The sequence below is a fragment of the Artemia sp. Qi Xiang Cuo genome, chromosome 7 (assembly GCF_049724085.1).
Source record: "Artemia sp. Qi Xiang Cuo chromosome 7, ASM4972408v1, whole genome shotgun sequence".
Taxonomy (NCBI): Eukaryota; Metazoa; Arthropoda; class Branchiopoda; order Anostraca; family Artemiidae; genus Artemia; species Artemia sp. Qi Xiang Cuo.
Genome location: NC_142800.1, coordinates 34,050,497 through 34,070,115, shown reverse-complemented (window position 1 = coordinate 34,070,115; position 19,619 = coordinate 34,050,497). Strand labels below are relative to the sequence as shown.

General features: G+C 35.4%; 2 protein-coding genes across 5 annotated transcripts in view; both read right to left on the bottom strand.

Moving 5' to 3' along the window:
- Positions 1-19,619, bottom strand: part of Mcm5 (Minichromosome maintenance 5) — a 253,686-nt gene that overhangs the window by 203,624 nt on the left and 30,443 nt on the right. For all 4 annotated transcript variants that reach the window (XM_089092199.1, XM_089092201.1, XM_089092200.1 and 1 more), the window contains exons 4-6: positions 14,282-14,410; positions 10,017-10,189; positions 4,115-4,270 (exon numbers count right to left, since the gene is read on the bottom strand). In XM_089092199.1, the coding sequence (XP_088948325.1) occupies positions 4,115-4,270; positions 10,017-10,189; positions 14,282-14,410 (458 nt within the window). The remainder of the gene's footprint in view (positions 1-4,114; positions 4,271-10,016; positions 10,190-14,281; positions 14,411-19,619) is intronic.
- On the bottom strand, positions 5,373-6,702 carry LOC148950193 (uncharacterized). The gene is made up of 2 exons (XM_089091317.1): positions 5,813-6,702; positions 5,373-5,610 (listed from the first exon to the last, which is right to left on the bottom strand). The coding sequence occupies exons 1-2, from the start codon at positions 6,700-6,702 to the stop codon at positions 5,373-5,375; spliced, it is 1,128 nt and encodes a 375-aa protein (XP_088947443.1).

The window sequence follows — 19,619 nt, the reverse complement described above, 5'->3', positions numbered from 1 at the left end:
TATGGAAACTGCACTCCATAGAGACACCATTGTGGTTGCTGATGACACGGATGTCCTCGTCCTCCTCATCTGTCATGTAGACACGAGTTCAAATCGAGTTTACTTCTCGCCGGAAGCGAAATTCGAAAGTGAATGCTCAGCTTGGGATGTTTGTCAGATAAAAGACAAGCTAGGATCAGAAGTTTGCCAGCTGTTGTCGTTCTGTCACGCTATACTGAGTTGACACAACATCGCACCTTTATGGCATCGGAAAAGAAAAGCTCTTCAGCTATTGTTATCCAGCTCGAGTTTCAGAGACGCTGGTACCCTGTTTCCCAAAAAATCTGCATCTCATGATGAGATAGCTGCGGCTGAAGAGAAAGCTTTGCTGATACTCTACAACTGCCAGGATCTGCCAAGCCTTGACACTGCTAGGAACCAAGTTTTACAGAGGAAATTCAATACTGCCACCTCATTCGTACACCCACAAGAGCTGCCTCCGACTAAGATAGCAGCGAAATATCAATTGTTCCGAATCTTCAGCAACGTTCAGATTTGGCTAGGGAGTATGGTTGACCCACAAAGATGGGGAAGGAATCTTCAAGGCAATAAAGTCTTAGAGCCAAAAATGACGGATCTCCCCGCTGCTCCTCCACATCTTCTAAAGAAAGTGAAGTGTTCTTGCCGAGCTGATGGTTGCGACAGTGAGAGATGCTCCTGCAAGAAAAATGGCCTAGAATGCACCATAGCTTGTCGAGTATGTAGAGGAGTTTCGTGCAACAACGCGAAGTGTCAAGAAGATAAATTTTCTTTATTGATTTAATTTTTCCTGTGATTTTTGTTCCTTTGATCAATCAGATGTGCAATTTTCTTACGTTTTATTACAAATAATTTTTACCACGTCGTTTTTATAGTGATGAAGGTGAATGGATTTTGATCTCAAATGCCTTCAAAGAGCAAGGTTTTTGGGGAAGGGGGGGGAGGATTGGTATTAAAAAAAATCTTGAAGTATCTCAGAAAACCTAGCTTGTCAACTCAAAACTGATCTAGAAACTTCTATCGAACGCTTGTTCTTCTTTTTTTTTTTACCTAAAACGTTAAAATTTGTTCATTTTTGTTCAAAAACAGAGTATTTCTGATTTATTTTTTGACATTTCGGAGAAACTAACATCAGATATCGTTTCAGCTTTTAAATCTGATACAGAAAGACATATCAAACACCAGTTTGGTGATATTTCATTTTTTTTCAAAAAAATGAAAAATTAATAAACAAAAACGGCGAAAAAAACAAATTTAGCAACGAGTTAGAGATGGCGATTTTGGATATGTTGTCCAGTGATTTCTTCTGGTCTGGATAGTGAAGAAAGCATTACTTTATCAATTTGTTCCTAGTCAAACCTTATTATTCCTGTACTATAAGAATTTGAATAAGATTTCGAACTAAAAAAAATGCTCTTTTCATTAAATTTACTGGACATTATCCTGTAAACCGAAGATGACTAAAGTCTTTGAGGATTTCTTGGAAAGTGGCCAGAATCTTGGAAAGTATCAAATGGATGGGATGAGCATATACTCCAGGAGAAGGAGTATAACCTATTGTACCAGCATCAGGTGGTTAGAAGCTACAACAAATTTGCAGCGGAAGTAGCAGAAAGATGGAGAGATACGTTTGTTTTGGTGGAGGAATGAGAGCACCCGCAATAAGAATCATAGAACGAACCTACATTTTAAGTACCGATCTCCCAGCCTTGTCCACCCATTGGCAGGACGAAAATCAAGCTTTCTAGACTTTCAAAATTTACACAAAAGCTCTTATAATTTCATTTTGCAATGAAGAATTTATCATTAGGCTCACATGGCAGAAAGTCCTTGTCTTTGACGAATCAGTTCAACCTAGAAACTGTTTTTATTTACTTCAAAATTATAGGGGGAGGGCTAAGGCCTTAAGGCATGCCCCCCTAAGAACTGTGTATAATTTATTATAAAAGTAAATCCTTTAAAATGTGAAAAGTAAAACAATATTTTGAAAAACCACAACAGTAAATCATTGGAATGTTGCTTGTCTGTTAGGTTAGAGTGCAAACTGGGTTGACCAAAGACCAATGTTCTAAAATTGAAAGTATTCAAAAAAAGCAATAAAAATTATTCTGGGGACGGCCTATACTACATACGATGAAGGTTTGGCTAGACTTGAACTTATTACATTGGAATCACGACGTCACATCCTTACCATGAACCTTGGTCACAAGTGCCTTAGTTCTGACTATCATCGACGTTTTCTCCCTCCCTTTAAAGTAAATGCCCCAACTGTTTCTTATACACGATTCACTGGCCATAGAGCTTAACAGACCAAATTTAAGTTGAGTCCCCAAATGGAAGCCGTTATGTGCCAAAATTCTTTTATCTACTATTTTGTTTCCCATTTCTACAAGTTATATAACTTCGGCTTTTGGTTCATACCCTAACATTTGTTTAAATTGATGAAATTTTTTGTTTTATGTTTATACCGTACATTTGTTTTGTTATGGTAATTTTGACGTGCTTATGCTAGCTTTTGTGCTATTTTAGCCAATAAATCATATTCTATTCTATTCTAAACCACCCATCAAAATCACAACAAATACGAGCGGGCTGTCTGAAACCATTATGCGTTTTCCCAGCACAATAAAATCTTCAGAATATAGTATAAACAAGTGTATTGCGTATTGTATAATATGTCATAATAAGCGTATTGTATAATATATCATAATACCCGCATCAACCTTGTTTTCCAAGCTACAGTCTCAACAAGAACAGGAAGGTATTTGCTGTTTATAGAAGGTATATATGACTTGTACCCTTTCGATAATTCCTGTTTTTCTGCTTCTTATTCCTAACGAATAGAGGATTAATTAAAGTCAAACATTGGTCACACCAATTTGAGGTTCCTCCCTTTTTTTATCTTTTTCTTGCAACGTTAACACAGCAAAAATAATAATACCGATATGGACAGATTTGCATTTTATAAGCTGGAGATGTGAGAAATTCAACTGCCGAGGTAAAATTATGCAAAATATTGCGGAGAACAGAGTTGAAAGGAGTAACAAAAGCTCTACTAAAGTCCCCGTCGAGACATCTACTCGTTGTTATTTACATCCATATCCTATCAGACTTCTCTATCATTTTCAAAAAAAAAAAAAAAGTGAACTATCTGTTTTTAAGAGTACTTCTTTATGGGTCCTTAATAGAAAGGGAGAAAACCAGGAGGCTAAAGAAAAAGGCAATCTTTTATATTCAAAATGATATAACACCTCTGATAAAACCAGCTTTCTCAAATCTTTACCCTCCTCTTCCTCGTAAGAGTATAGCAATCTTTTACCCAATTCCTCCACCAAAAAATTTGTCGCGGGTACCCTAAGTACTTTAAGAGATTATAGCTGGTAAAGTCCAAAGACAATAGGATGTACTTCATAAGACGTATTCAGAATACTTTATAGTAATAAACTGCCTAAAGATTGTTTTGGGTACTCGACTGCCTGACGGGATCTCAAGTAGTAGGCTTTACGAAAAGCGTGGTTTAATCCCCCTTTCTAGGGCTATAATGAGATAAAGATTGAGAAGGCTAGGGCATGTTGTACGTATGATTGAATGACATCATTTTTATACGATCCTAAAAAGGGCTTATCCCAGATTTGCCTCTCAATCACTCGGACTATCTGTCTTGGCTTTTTCTACAATTAGCCATGTCTTGATACCTGCAAAATACCTGATTTTAATTCAAAAAAATTAAATTTTAGTTTAACTCATCCTCCTTTTCGGCCAATACTCTAGGGTCAAATGAAAAGCAGATCGTCCCCAGTTAGGGTGGGACGATGTCGTAAGGGAAGATTCAAGGAAAACTGGAGCTTCCTGGGAGAGTGTAAAGACGGGGGCTTCAAATAGTTTGAGATGGAGGAGCGTACGTAACTGCATTGGCCTCAAGCGGCTTGGTGCTGCAGTGAGCTGTTAGTAGTATTAGTATATGAGTAAGTAGTCCCCATTAGAGCTTTTCAGCCTCGAAAGATTCAACATCAAAGTAATTGATTCTTTCTTTGTCATGGATTATTCTTCTGGTAAGCTCAGTTTCGAATGAACATAAAAAAAAGTAATAACTTGCCTGTCGCAGTAAAGTTGTAAATGTCTCGGCATTTCTCCTTGTGGAATATCATCAGGCGCCTCTTGTAGCTTCAAAACTTGGAAATCAACACATTTGCATTTATCAGGAACAATATAATAGGGATCCAAAGAACATGGCGGCCGTCCCACTTGTTCCCTAATCATAAACTATGAATCAGTATTCATAAAATGGTACGGCTGGGAAAATCAAAGGAAATATAACAAGAATAGATTAGTAATGCGTCCTAGTGTAATCATCAACGAAAAGGAAGACCATAATGAATATACAGTTCTATTCATTACTCTCTGTATTCGTTAATGTATCTAATTTAGAATCCTCTTCGTGACATTCTCTAAGAGCAATGACATACAAGGAGAAAATAAGTAACAGCTCATTTCCTATTACTGAGACCCAGAAGACAATCAATTCTTCTTCTTTTTCGTTAATTTGAAAAATATTTCTGTCCTCCGGATCCTAAAAACAAATGACATATAATTCGGACTTTGACAATTACCGCTTTAACAACATTATCTACTCCACCCAACTAAGATATTTCTTTTTTCTTTTTGTACAGTCTTCTCTTTTTATATTTATATCAAAATGAGGTATGGTCCTTCAATAACATAATCTTTAAGATTATGGGCAGTTTCGACAATGTCGACGGTAGTAGTGGATTTGCTGTCTCCATAAAAAAAAATGTGGACCACAATTTGCTTTAAGGGTGATACAAACAACATTTTTGAGGCAGAAATTCATGTCATATGTAGAACAGTTACCGTAGACAGGCTTGAAATAAAATCCTTTACATCCAGACATTATTCCTCTCAAAATTTCAAAATAATTAATTTTAGCATCAGAAACGTTCCAGCTCAAATACTAAATATGCTGATTTAAAAATAAAGAAATCCAAGCCAGGGAATTACCATCTGTTTATTATATGAACGAATGGCTAATGAAGCTAATTCTAATCATGTGTGTAGGAATCAATCAAAATATATAAAAATATTCCTTTTTTAGCTGTTCAATCTTTATCGAATAACATCAATCAGTAGATTGCTACGTACTAGAGCCTAGCGGCTAATTCAGCACAAAGAGGCAGCTGAAATTTCGTCATAGAACTGGACTTTTAAAGAACAACCATATTTTTAAATTACTTAAATCTAGCAACCTGCTAGATTTAAATAATAATACTTTCCAAAAATACTTCAAAATTTTATTATTACTAAACTCACTTGCAACGTGAATCAGCTTTGGGCTCTCACAGCTGTTGGCTTCTCTTACAGTTTGGGTTCTCCCCACTCTGGGTTTTTTTGTGGGTTCCCATATGCACAATCAAATATATCTTCCGAGAAAACCTTTTTTGGCACAGTTCACATTCATAAGGATTTTCTCCATTATGGGTTCTCATGTGCCTAATCAAACCTGACTTTAGAGAAAACTTTTTTTGGCATAGTTCACATTCATGGGGTTTATCTCCACTGTGGACTCTCATGTGCCTATTCAAATTTGAATCGTCACCGCTGACTCAACTGTTTCTGTGAATGAAATACCTGTATTTAATTTTTAGTGTTGAACATGTTTTTCTTCTTTTTTTGTTTCATTTTGTACTCCGCTTTTTTTTCTCCATTTCTCCATTGTAAGCGGGCATAAATAAATATATATATATATTGTTTTTCACCATTGTGGGTTCTCATATACCTAGTCAAACTTGACTTTTGAGAAAACTTCTTTTGGCAGAGCTCGCATTCAAAGGGTTTTGCTCCATTGTGGATTCTCATATGCCGGGACAAACTCCATTTGCTAGAACTTTTATTTTTGCATACTTCACATTCATAGAGTTTTTCTCCATTGTGGGTTTCCATGTGCACAACCCAATTTATCTCTCGAGGAAATTTCTTTCGGCATAGTTTACATTCATGATGTTTTCCACCATTGTGGGTTCTCATATGCCGAGTCAACCTCCATTTGCTAGAAGTTTTCTTTTGGCATACTTCACATCCATATAGGTTTTCACCAGTGTGTGTTCTCACATGCTCAATCAAACCCATTTTTCGAGAAAACCTTTTTTGGCATAGCTCACATTCATAAGGTTTTTCTCCATTGTGGACTATCATATGCAGGGACAAACCCCATTTGCTAGAAATTTTCTTTTTGCATACTTCACATTCGTATAGTTTTTCACCATTATGGGCTCTCATGTGTCTTTTCAAATTTGATCTGTCAGAATAATTATTTTTGCATACTTCACATTCATATGGTTTTTCACCATTGTGGGCTCTCATGTGCCTATTCAAATGTGACCTATAAGAATAATTCTTTTTGCATACTTCACACTCATACAGTTTTTCATCGTTATGGGCTCTCATGTGCCTATTCAAATGTGACCCAGAAGAATAATACTTTTTGCATACTTCACACTCATATAGTTTTTTATATTCGTATATTTTTTCAGCAGCGTAGGTTCCCATATGCACAGTCGAACTTTGCTTTTGAGAATATTTCTTTAAACAGGCTTCACGAAGAACATTTCTCCCGTAACTTCCAATTGTGTCAAGATTCGCGTTAAACTCGTTTAACGAGTTTAACATCCATCCATAATAGCGGTATCATAATCTAAGGAAGTTGAAGCTGAAATTAATTGCTTTTGTGCCTGATCTGGGTCTGCCACTTCTTCCATGATTATTGTGGGTAATTTTTTTGATGTGAATGCTACATCAAGGCAATCTTTGCTCATAGCTATATTTTCAAACTTTTTTAATTCACTAGATTCACTTGGATACATGGCGAATGCAACAACTATAATCAACTAATAAAGTACATATATATATATATATATATATATATATATATATATATATATATATATATATATACAAGTGATGACGCCATTTATGACGTCATACCTAAGATGACAAAGGATGCCGGCGTTTGTTTGCTGTTAATTTTTAATGACGTCAGTCATAAGCAAGGTTCCTTGTATACCTAATATGATGTCATTATAGACCTTATTCATTATTTGTGGCGTCACTCTCGGCAAAATTTGCACTAATAATAACAAAATCAGCCGCCATGTTGAACAATAATAAAGCTTAAGGAAATGTAGCGCAGGATCGTGCGTCATGTGTGCAAAGGGTAGATAGCCCAGAAGCACTAACATCAAGTGCAAGATTTTATATAGGATTGAGTTGATTGGATAAAAGTTTAGCTCCTAAATTGACTATGGTTCGTTTTTGTTGTGCTCCATTGTGCAAAAATGCAGGCTGAGGAAAATGTTTGAGTGACATTGTAAGGAAGGTTAGCCTGCCCTTCTCTCTGTGTCCTAGACTATTTTCCAATTGTAGCCTGTGCGATAGACATATTAGACCACGTTTGTCTTCTAAAATTTTACCAATTAGGTAATTATATTCTAGGGTCCCAATCTTTCTAGGTTAGTCGGCTTCAACTAAACAAACCTGCCTAGGCTACCATAAAAAATAGGCTAAATTCAACTAATCCATTTTAAAGTAGCTTTCTAATTTATAATCTAATTGAAATGACAGGTCCTTAGGTAATTAAATATTTCAGAAACCAATATTTAGGTTTAAGACCCAAGACTGTAGCTGAAGATATAGCATTGAGTAGGCAAGTCTGTTGGACTTGCAGGCAAATGGGTGACTTAGACTTTTTATACTGTCTGGTATTACAAGCTGGTCTAAAGCAACCTATTGAGAAAGAAATATGTGAAGGGAACAATTATAATTTCATAATATACAGAATAACTGTAACTAACACATTTTGACGGTGGCTCCTCTATACTTTACCCCAAACTCCTAATATGTAGATATATAGCCCAAAGTATATATTTCCCAGGCATTTCGCCACGCTTCACACTTGTTTTTCGGGTTCTTATTTTGCGACATTTGATTCAATTTACGGCTAAATGGATTGAAACAAGATAGACGCATGGGTGGAATGGATGAAAAATACAAAATAGATGGTTTGACTTTTTAGAGTATAATGGTGATTCCTATGCAAAAAGGTTAATTTCCTTGTTGAAGAATTACTGTAGCAAGGTGGTTTAGTAATGGTCGCGTACCCTAATGGAAAAGGCATCGGAATTCAGACCTAAAGATTACAGGTTAGAGTCCTGCCGTGATCCAACTTTTAGTTCTACTATGGGCTGTTCGTCCTTTACTATATAATGCTTCGATCCGACACACTTTTTAGGAGTTTCAGGATATTCTTTTGTTACCATGGGACATGTTCGTCTTTTACTAGATTGCAGCTACTGCTGCAACGACGATGCATCATCAGGCACATGATAATTTATTTAACATTTCAGTTACTATGGGCTAGAGTTCATTGTTCACTATAAGTAAAGAACAAACAAAGTTGTCACCCAATTGTGTCTATAATGTATACATTAATAGAACGATGTCTATTTGCTACCATGAATATACAGATTTTGCCAATTTCAATGTACAGAATGATTTCACCATATCTTGGAGGACTAACAAAACCTTCTTTTTGCGAGAAAAAAAAGTCATTAACTGACCTCGATGCCACATCGATTTGAGGCAATTTTTGTGAGATTATGAAAATAACAGAAGGTGCACTGACATACATGTTAACCGGGGAAGTAAGTACGCTACTCAATAAAATCCCACTAATTTAAAAAAAAATATACAAAACTTTCTAAAATGTTGATATTACTTAAAGACTGAAGGAATTTCAGATAAGTTCCCAGCATTTTAGAACCTAATTTAGATAAAAGAACGCAAATAAGTATTGTCAAAGGCTTTGGAATAATAAGATTTGTTTATCCAAATTAGGTTAGGTGAGAAGTAATAAAAAAACGCCTCAAAATCATGGACTGGTTCCTCTGTGTTTATTGAGTAAAGATACCCCATGCAGGTGTGTCAATTAGAAAACACGCACCAGAGGAGCACAATAAGTCATTATCGAAAATTGAAATATATTAGATACAACCATAGATCCAGTACAAAAATTTGGAAATATTCCCATAGCCTAAGTCCCCATTCCTCCTTTTTTTCAAAAAAAGATTATAACGTAATCTTTTTTTCAAAAGATTGGAGCTCTTTTTTGTGTATTTGGAAAAGAAATTAGAAAAGAAAAGAAATTAAGAAGAAGAAGAAGAAGAAGAAGAAAGATGGAAAAGAAATTAGGTGGCTCTTTTATTCTGATGATTTAAAATGCAGAATCAGAATTCACTTTTAAACCCAGCTCCATTTAAGTCCAGCTTTTACCTATTGTTATTTTTAAGTTATTTATTTCAAAAGAGTGGCTCTTACGTTATACACTTTACAAGATTTAAAAGTGAAAAGCAAAGCGCTCTCAGTTTAAGGAAATAATATTGGTTCATTAATTTTCAAATAAAGTGAACATGATATACCACCAAATTACTTCTCTAATCATGAATAAGAAAGTCACAAATAAAAATAATAAAACGTAACGGGAATGCTTTGCTAATCAAAGAGAATTCGGGTAAAAAATACAGACTAGGAAGGTAATAGTAAACCTGAACCAAACATAACATGGCAAGAAAAAAATCTTGGCTAAATAATCAGGATTTGGTACATTTTAATTAAAGGAAGTTCCAGAAAGACTGGAGGAATAACACTAGATAGAGATAAGGATATGATAAATTAGATAGGGATATCACAAAACTAGAATAGCCAGAGTAAAGCAAAAGCACAGTAAAGGAAAAAAAGGGCAAAAACTAAATTACAGTTAAGGTAAATTAAGGGACACTGGCATTTAATGCATAAATGGATGGGTCTCGTCAGGGCATTTAGAACCATACACTCGACATATTCTTGTGATAAAGCCGTCAAAGGAAGGTTCATTACACTTTCACAGATGCATCAATGATATTAAACATGGGAAAAAATCAAACACTTACGTATTACAACGGCGAGGAAGATTGTATCCTTCTAGGCCAGGTCTTATAGGTAGATTTGGGACAACATTCCTGCATGAACGACATTGTATTGTAATACTTGTGGCTTTAGCTCGTATTCCGGACGCAGCAATACAGATTCCTGTCACTTTAGTAAGATGGGATACTTGATCAGACTGGAAGATAGGTTTTTATGAGAATAAACTAAATGCCTAAAATCTCGTTGCCCATAAATTATGAACAATTTACTAAATTTCAGTCAGGACCTAAAAATGATTTAGGCCTATAATTTAATATTTCCTAGCATTTGGAGAAAGAAGAAACTATTTAGGGAGAGTAAGGGTAATATATAGTCCTTACTCGTACCCCATGTTTGGAGAAATGGTGAGGATCTGCTTCACTTCATTGCTCTTTGTCCTGAATTATAGGATTTAAGAAACCAATTATTTTCTAATAGTTTGGGGTCAAGTGAGTGGTTGGTCTCAATAATGGGACGAAAATATTATGAGACAATAAAAAGGACTGCAAAATATATTAAACTGGGAATGACCATAGGGAGATTCCTGAGGGGAGGGGGAAGCTTGAAGTATTTTATTTTTCCTTTTTGTATCAAAGGCCCCTGTGGGTTTAAAGCATTTAGTATCTATCTATCATATGTGCGACATTTTGTGTAATTATGTGAGTTAGTTTTATGGTATTATGTGTTTTGTTAAGTTTGTTTTAATTTGGAATTGTTACATCTTTTCATTGTTATGTACAGCTGACTCTCGACAACTCGAGCCGTCAAAACTCGATATCTCGAAATATTTTCAATCCTCTTGGAAAAACCTGTCTAAGTTGAAGAAAAAACCATGCATAACTCGAAATAATTTTGCGGTTATATTTTACCTCTGTATGTCGAAGTGACGCGAAAATTACCTCTATAACCCGAAATTCAGTATAAAACTTTTCATTTTATTGTCAATTTACCTCCACAAATCCAAGTTTAACTCAGTATCTCGAAGTTTTTCCAACGGACCTCTGTTAGTCAAAATCCCGGTATGTAGGTTGCAACGTGTAAAAGTTGATTTGCATGAACTTTATCTAACATATTTTTGTGTCAGATTCTGTTATTGTTCAGGTCTTTATTTCCTAGCAAACTGAATATATTACTGACATTTGAAAGTAAAGCCTTGATATGTTAATTCTATGGTACCCTAATAAAATTACTCTTAACTTTGTAGTGGCTGTAGCGAGTACATTTAGCGAGTTTGTACCTCTGTAGCTAAAATTTTCATTTGGCTTCTATAACTCGAACTATGCATAAAAGTCAAATTAAACGTAATTCGAAGAAAAATCGAGGTCCCATGAATTTCGAGTTAGCGAGAGTCAAGTGTACCATGGCTTGTTATGTGTGTTATTAGCATGTTTATTATTTTGGACCACTTTTTTTGCCATGGTCCAAAGCGGCTTTTGTTGCAATAAATATCGATATATAATTCTATCTATCGGTTCTCCTTCAGACGAGGGCTATTCATGTTTTTTGGTTGTCTTGTTTTCTTTCTTTTTTTCTCTCCAAAAAAGCATTTGCTCTTGGCTTCAATTCTTGTTCTCTAATTTTTTTTAATTTAATATATCTAATTTAAAGTTTCTTTTGATTATTTTTCTGCTTCTCAGAATTGTATCCCATTGTTCCTTTCTTTGTTTTAAGTTAGACTTTCGTTTTCTTTCTATTGCACCATAAATTATCAAGCTGACAACAGTACCGTTTGTTCCTATTTCTTTTTACAAAGCTACTTTTTATTACGAAAGATGCACCAAGTGTATAATCCCTGCGAGAATCTCTAAAAATTATCCAAATGCCAAAAAAGTCGGGGGGGGATAAATTATCAGTTAAGAGCTCTTCAAACAGAGCCCTGATAAAAACACTCTTGAAAGACTATTTCATCTCTAAATGCACAAAAAGTGAATAATAGAATAGTACTTTGTTTTTTCCTTCTACTTCAAAACCTAAACTATTTAAGGCTCAAAATGGAAGCACGTGGCAGTTATAACATATCTTGTAACTACACCCTCCCCCAAGCATTTTTTTTTGCAGCCAGTCGGTAAAAAAACCGAGTTGGTAAAACAGAGGCACGAAGCACCGCTATTTTACTGCCACTTTTTTTTATTATCAGATAAATGGGAAGATGGAAATAAATAAGTTTTTCTTCTTCTTCTGAAAATCAGCTTTTATTTTCACTCTTAAGATTTTTTTTTGATTTTTTCAGATGGCGGATAATTTTTTCTTTTGTTTCGTTATATTAAATTTTAAAAAAAAATTACATTTATTTTAGTCTTTTGTAAATCCTGAAATCTGTCTTCGTCCACCACAGTTACAAAATACTTTACATGTGATTTATAATTATCTCGGTACCTATAAAGGAAGCTAACTATTCAACAGTTATGTAGTACGTTGGCTTATGATATCATGAGACCACACTTAGTTCCGTCGAAACAGCCATATTTATTTTTATTTTTAAATATGATTTAAATACAGATATTTATTTCTAAATAAATTTCTTATCTGTATTCTTTTTCTTTACTTTAGACCTTTAAACATCAAAAATGGCTACTCAGCTGAAAGTGATAATATCATTCCCTTTTAGTCTCATATCTATTTAGGATTTTCTGAAGTTATGATAAAAACATTCAAATACATGAGTTATTTGAGCTTCAAAAGTCGCCTTTGAAAACCTCTAAACCTCTTTTTTTTAATGTTTGCCGCCCTGATAAATAGGCTCCGAGACACACGTATTCATTTCGATCAAAAAATCGAATTTAACACAAAATCTTTGATAACATATAGCTTTGACTTGCAGAAAACAAAAACACTTGGAAGCGGAAACGATTTTCCCTTCCACCACAAACGGGTCAAATACATGTCTAAGAAATAAAACCTTTTGCTCCAATGAATGTTCTCGGAGTAATTCTTTTTTAACTCGGTATTCATTTGGCTCCGTTTATATTTCTACCTGTTAACTTTTCTTTAATGTCGTATAAATCTAATTACTCTTTTATCATACCTGAGCTCAATGGAATAAAAGGTTTCCCCCAACAACATATACAGACTCCCTCCTTCGATGTTTTCCCAAAACCCATAAAAATAAGCAAAAATAAGAATATTTGAGACTAAAAACGGACTTTAAGGGCCACATTTCTTTCTTAAAAAGTCCTACGCCCCTTTCCAAAACCTGTTCATCGCACCTATAGTTTTGTCTTTGTAAACCTATGCTAAAAAAAGGTAAAAAAAGGAAAAAGCTAAAAAAAGGCTGCTATTTTTTCCACATAAGTCTATCCTAGAAAGTAATAAAATACAAGGGTTGCTTATGATCCTTGAATACCATATACTCCACAGCGCCAGAATAGTCAAGTTAGAACCCCTTTGACAAATTCCATTTCTGTACTGGATATACACTTGTCTTCGTTAAAAATTATCAACTGATGACCTTGGTGGGATTTTCCTCTTGGGTTATCTTTTCAATCGATTTCCAATGATCTTTGAGTCTTTTCAGAGGAGAAAAAAGGAAAAAAAGTGGACACATGAGTTCTACTTAGGCAAAAAGTAATTTTTATTGTTGTTCGATTCAGGGGATTGTAGGTTTCCTGTATAAGGTTTCAGGCCATAGCAATCCCAACAGTGTACTTTGTTTCGACCCGGCACCATTTTTTAGAGATTCCAGGATATTTTTCAAAATTCCCATCAATTTATTTTGAAATAACATTTTATTATTTAGACTAATCAAGATAATATTTATCATTCCTGGATTATTTACAAATGGCAATTTTTGTCACTAGTCAGTTTTTATTAGAACGCGGTTTTTAAATTTGTGGCTGCTGTGGGCTGTGATTTGTTCTTTACTAAGTTGCAGCTACCGCTACTGCCATGATTGCATGACTTAACAAAACTGTTCTTCAAAACTCTGTCCTCTGACAATTTATCTGACTAGGTAAAATGTCACTGAGTTTGTTTTACGACAAACATACTTTGTTTCTTGGCAATTGATAGCAGAAGGAGATAAAGCTCCAAGGAGATGGTTGAGAAAAGGCCTACTTGTAGGAAATCAGAATGAGACAACATCAAACCATATGTCTTCTCTAGAGGCAGCAACCGGCCTTTAGCAATACAACAGCCTATCCTACTAGCGTTATTTTGGATTTTTTTAAAGTAATACAAAGAAAAGTTTCCTAGTCCAAGTGTAAAGCGCGTAGCAAGGTAAGTTGGCAGTCTAATGACTAATTTTAGTTACCTTAATGTCTCTAATAGGAACAGGATTAGCTTCTGATTTAATTATAACCTGAATGTCATCAACATTTTCTTCGCCAAGCGGACGTGGACGAGTAATATCATCAGCCACTTCTTTAGTTGCTTCTTCGAGCTATGGAAGAGAAAAAAGATAAACAAAAGAATCCATTTATATGATTCGATAAAAACATTTAATTATACATAATTTTATTAATACTAGCATCATTAATTATAGTAATTCTTTCTTGAAAAGAACAGTTTTTTAATCTCTAAACAAAACAACTTAAATTTCATTTTAATTTATACGGCACACTTTTTGCATATTTATACCGACAATTATTCTATACTGTCGATAATCTATCGCTTTAAAAAAAAAATATAATAAAATATAATAATCACTTTTTAAAATATTTAGCACAGACTCTAAACTTGAGCAAAATTTATTATAGCGCCCAAAAATTAAGCCCCTAAACGAATTTATTATGAAGGATTTTTTTCCAAAATAAAGGACCTAAACAAATTTTCTTAAGTCCTGATCAATCTAGATCGTTTTTTCACATCATAAAATGGTACTATACCAATCATAGGCAGCGCAATAGCGCTGCTAAGTAAAGAACGATGTTGGCACAATGTATATTTTTTTTTTTTTTTTGGTTTTGGTTTTAAACCAGGGCACTTCGTATCGAAAGAGTTGTCGTAGAAACTTCGAAAAGGGCTCATTCGATTGGAAATTGGAGCGGCTTGTGCCCTTTTTAATAGTCGAAAGTGATTGGAAGGCAACTAACACCCCTTACAAGCCCACCATTTCCCCAAGACACATCCAATCAAAAATTTAAGATTGCCATTTTGTTCAGAGTAGTTGATTTCCAGATTGAAATTATGTTTTTGTGGAGGACACTCCCCCCACAGCCCTTAGGGCAAGGGTTGTAAGTTATACCCTGGAGGCATATAAGGTTTTTTATTGAAATCTTTGTCATAGAAACTTGAAAAAGGGCTCATTCTATTGGAAATTCAAAGGGCTGGTGCCCTTTTTAATAGTCGAAAGTGATTGGAGGGCAACTAACCCCCCTCTAACGCCCACCTTTTCCCCAAACACTTCCAATCAAAATTTTTAGATAGCCATTTTGTTCAAAGTAGTTAATTTTTGGAAATTTAGTCTTTGAGGATGATAAACACCCCCCCCCCAGAGCCCTCAGGGCAAGGGCTGTAAGTTATTCCCTGGGGGCATATAAGGTTTTTATAGATAGCGTTGTTGTAGAAACTTCAAAAAGGGCTCATTCAATTGGGAATTGAAAGGGCTGGTGCCTTTTTTAATAGTCGAAAGTGATTTTAATAGTGAGAGGGGGCAACTAAACCCCCTTTCATGCCCACTATTTTCCCAAACACATAGAATCAAAATTTTGAGATAGCTATTTTGTTCATTGTAGTTGAAATTTTTAGAAATTATGTCTTTGAGGATGACAACCCCCCACAGCCGTCAGGGCAAGGGCTATAATCTATGCCTTGAGGGCATATGAGGTTATTATACAAAGTGTTGTTATAAAACTTCAGAAAAGGCTCACTCGACTGAAAACTGAAAGGACTAGTGCCCTTATTACTAATAGAAACCGATTGGAGTGCAACTAGCCCCCCTCTCACGGCCACCATTTCCTTAAACACATCCAATCAAAATTTTGAGATATTCATTTTGTTCAACGTAGTTAAAAGCTCTGGAAATTAGGTCGTTTAAAATGACAACCCCTCAGAGCCCTCAGGGCAAGGGTTGTTTTTACTGAAAAAAAAATTCTTTTCAATGTTTTCACTTATAACTTTAAGAAAACAAAAATTAATTTAGATTTTAAGGAGTAAATATAAGCATACGTATATTAAACTGACATTACACATTTTTTTTTCAGTAAATTGATTTGAATTTTTTTCAGTAAAGTACAAATTATATTCTGGCTTTTAAAAAGTGTAGGGTTTAGAACCCTACTCAGATTAATTTCTGTTCGTCTTGAGATTGATTTATTTTAATTTCTGTTTGTTTTGGGTTTCATTTATTTATTGACACTGGTTTGTGGTAGTTGTATGCTAGGTAGATTATTTGATTATATTTTTGTTCCTTTTTGTGTTTAATGGAGTTCTTTACTTTTTTTAAAAAACTTATTTTGTGCAAAAAGTTTTGTTGATTAATTTTCAGAAAAAAATAGTTCTGTTTTGGAGAAAAAATGTACAGGTAAATAAATAAATATACATACATGCATAGAATTATTTTTCATTTAGTAAGATTATCATAGACAGCGCAATAGCACTGTCTAAGTAAAAAGGGATGTGGGCACAATGCATTATTTATTATTTTTTTGGGCTTCTTTAGATCAGTGCACTTCGTATAGAAGGAGTTGTCGCATAAACTTCAAAAGGAGCTCATTTGATTGCAAATTGAATGGGCTAATGCCCTTTTTAATAGTCATAAGCGACTGGAGGGCGACCAGTCCCCCCTCGCCAATATCCCAAAACATATTCAATCAAAATTTTGAGATAGCCATTTTGTTCAGCGTAGTTAATAGGTCTAGAAATTATGTCTTTGAGGATTATAACCCCCCTACAACCCTTAGCGCAAAGGCTGTAAGTTATACCCCAATGGCATATAAGGTTTTTAGGGAGAAGGTGGTCGTTTAAACTTCGGAGGGGGTTCATTGAATTGGAAATCAGAAGTTCTAGTTCCCTTTTCAAGAGTCAAAGTGATCGGAGGGCAGCCACCTACCCCCACTTCGTATTTTCCCCAAATGCATCCGAAAGAAATTTTTATATAACCATTTGTTGAAAAATACAACAAGGCCTTTGAGGTTGATACAATCCCCCAGAGTCTGGGGGTAAGGGCTCTAAGTTATGCCCCAGGGGGATATAAGGGTTTTATGGAAGGGGTGGTCGTGTTAACTTTTGAAGAGGATTTTTTGACTGGAAATGTATACTTCTATCCTTTTAAGAGACAAACATGATGGAGAAAAACTACCCCCCCCCTCCTGACATCCTCTTTTCCCGAAAAAAATTCGACTGAAATTGTGAGATAGTCATTTGCTACCAACAATCCAAATAGCCTATAACAATGTCTTTTTTTCTTGTGTGTTGAGTAGCTCGGTATGAATGTGGTTTTAATAAGCTGAGACTGATAACCTCGTTTGCCGTTTCAAGTTTATTGCTTTTCTTGGCAGGCAAAAGGCGAATAGTGTTTGTTTTCTTTTTTAATAAATGTATATCTCATAGCTTATATCTCATTTAGGGTGGACAGAACCCCCCAGAGCCCAAAGACAAGGGCTGTAAGTTATGCCCCGGGGCATATAAAGTTTTTTATGGAACGAGTGGTCGTATAAACTCTGGAACGGATGGAGCTCATTTGATTGGAAGTCGGAAGTTTTAGTGCCCGTTTTAAGAGTCAAAGTGATCAGAGCGCTGCCCCCCCCCCCCGCACACGTCATGTTTCCCCGGGATGTATCCAATAGAAATTTTCAGACAGTCGTTTTCTTCAAAATAGTTCACAGATCATACAACAAGGCCTTCAACATACAACAAAGCCTGGGGACGAGGGTTGTAAGTTATGCCCCTGGGCATTTAAGGTTTTTATGGAAGGGATGATTGTATAAACTTTAGAGATGGCTCATTTGGTTGAAAATTGGCCGTTCTTATTCCCTTTTAAGAGTGAAAAATGATGGAGGACAATTAGCCCCCTCCCCCCCCAACTTCCTCTTTTTACGCCAAACGCATCTGATTGAAATTGTGCGATGGCCAATTTGTTTAAAATAGTCCAAAGAACACATAACACAACTAACATAGTTTGGAATTTGCAAGGTTATAGTAGGGAAAGGTTAGAAAATCTATTAGTCAAGTGCATCAGCCGGTTGTGAACGTTAAGATGTTGCTTGCCTTGTTGAGACGTGGAATTCTCTACATCATTTTTTGTCTTGTGAAGATTTCGATGTCTTTGAGCGTAGGAGAAAGGTTTCGGCAAATGGTAGATATTATGGAGGAGCTTCGGCGCTTGTAAGGAAGGGTGTATTTAATTTATTTCGTAGGCTAGAAAGTGAGTCTGAAAATTTATTATGGCTATTATTAAGTTGAAAACGTTCACCTTCTTGTGTGTGTTGTTTGTTTGATTTCCGAATACTAGTCCTTACAGCCGCAAAAGATGCATGGGAATTGATTGAAAATGAAACACAGATGTATAAAAGAATGTACCCTTGCCGTAATTTTGTTTTTCTATGGGACTTCAATGCATATACTAGTGAAGAGGACGAGTTGCAGGTTGGTTAACCCCTTGTAAATGAACCAGGTCAGAATATTTTTTTTTAGAGAATGAATGTATGTTTTCCCTATTAGAAAAAGTAGGGATAGGTCTCGGAAAATACATAGATGGGGATGGAATTTAATAAATTTTTGTAAAAAGGAAGGGTTAATAATTTTGAAAGGAAGGTTGGGATATTTCGGTAAGGGTGATGTTACGTGTTATTGTGGGTTTAGCCCGAGTTTAATTTATTATATTTTATGTAGTTTATCTCTCTGGTCCCGGGCGGTGGTCCTTAGGGTTCTAGAGTTGGTCGGATCTGACCATTTGCCAGTAGTAATAAGCTGAGAGCGTAGTATTAAGCTGTTAAGCTGATATTCGACGGTCTGAAAGGGTAAATGAAAGGTCTAAGTGTGAGGAAAGGATCCGTAAACCAGTTTGGATAGCCAAGGAGAAAGAAGAATTGGTTAAGATGGAACTAGAAAGTGAGGAAAGTGAGCTGTTTCGGTAATTACATATAAAATTTATGATAGCATCAAGCCTTTATCTCAGGATAGGAAACATCCGGCCAGAAAAGATGAGGTTTTTTTCGATGAGGAATGTAGGCAGAAAAAGGAAGAGGTAATTAGGGTTTTCAGCCTACTTAAAGCAACAGACCCATTGGATCAGGAAGCGAATTTGCGCAGGCTAGCTGAATACAGAAAATTAAGGTCAGATTATAATAGGGATAAAAGAGTTAAAAAGAGAGAGAGGCATGAAGATTAATGAGGAAATTAAGAGAGCTTGTGGTGTGAATAACCCTAGAGAGTTTTGGTCGGTAGTTAAATGTTCAATCCAGGGCTCGGGAATAAAAGGAGATGTCCCACCAGCTGAGACGTGGCCAGATTATTTTGAAAATACGGAGTCAGAATATGTCAGGGCGAATGAGTCGAATGGTTCAAAGGATAGAGTTAGGTCTGGGGACGGTAAGATATCCTTTAAGACAGAATGATTACGATTTAGTTAGACCTGTATCTCAACAAGAAATTTGGAATCAGTTGAAAAAGTTGATTGGTAATTCGCGTCCAGGAACAGATGGTATATC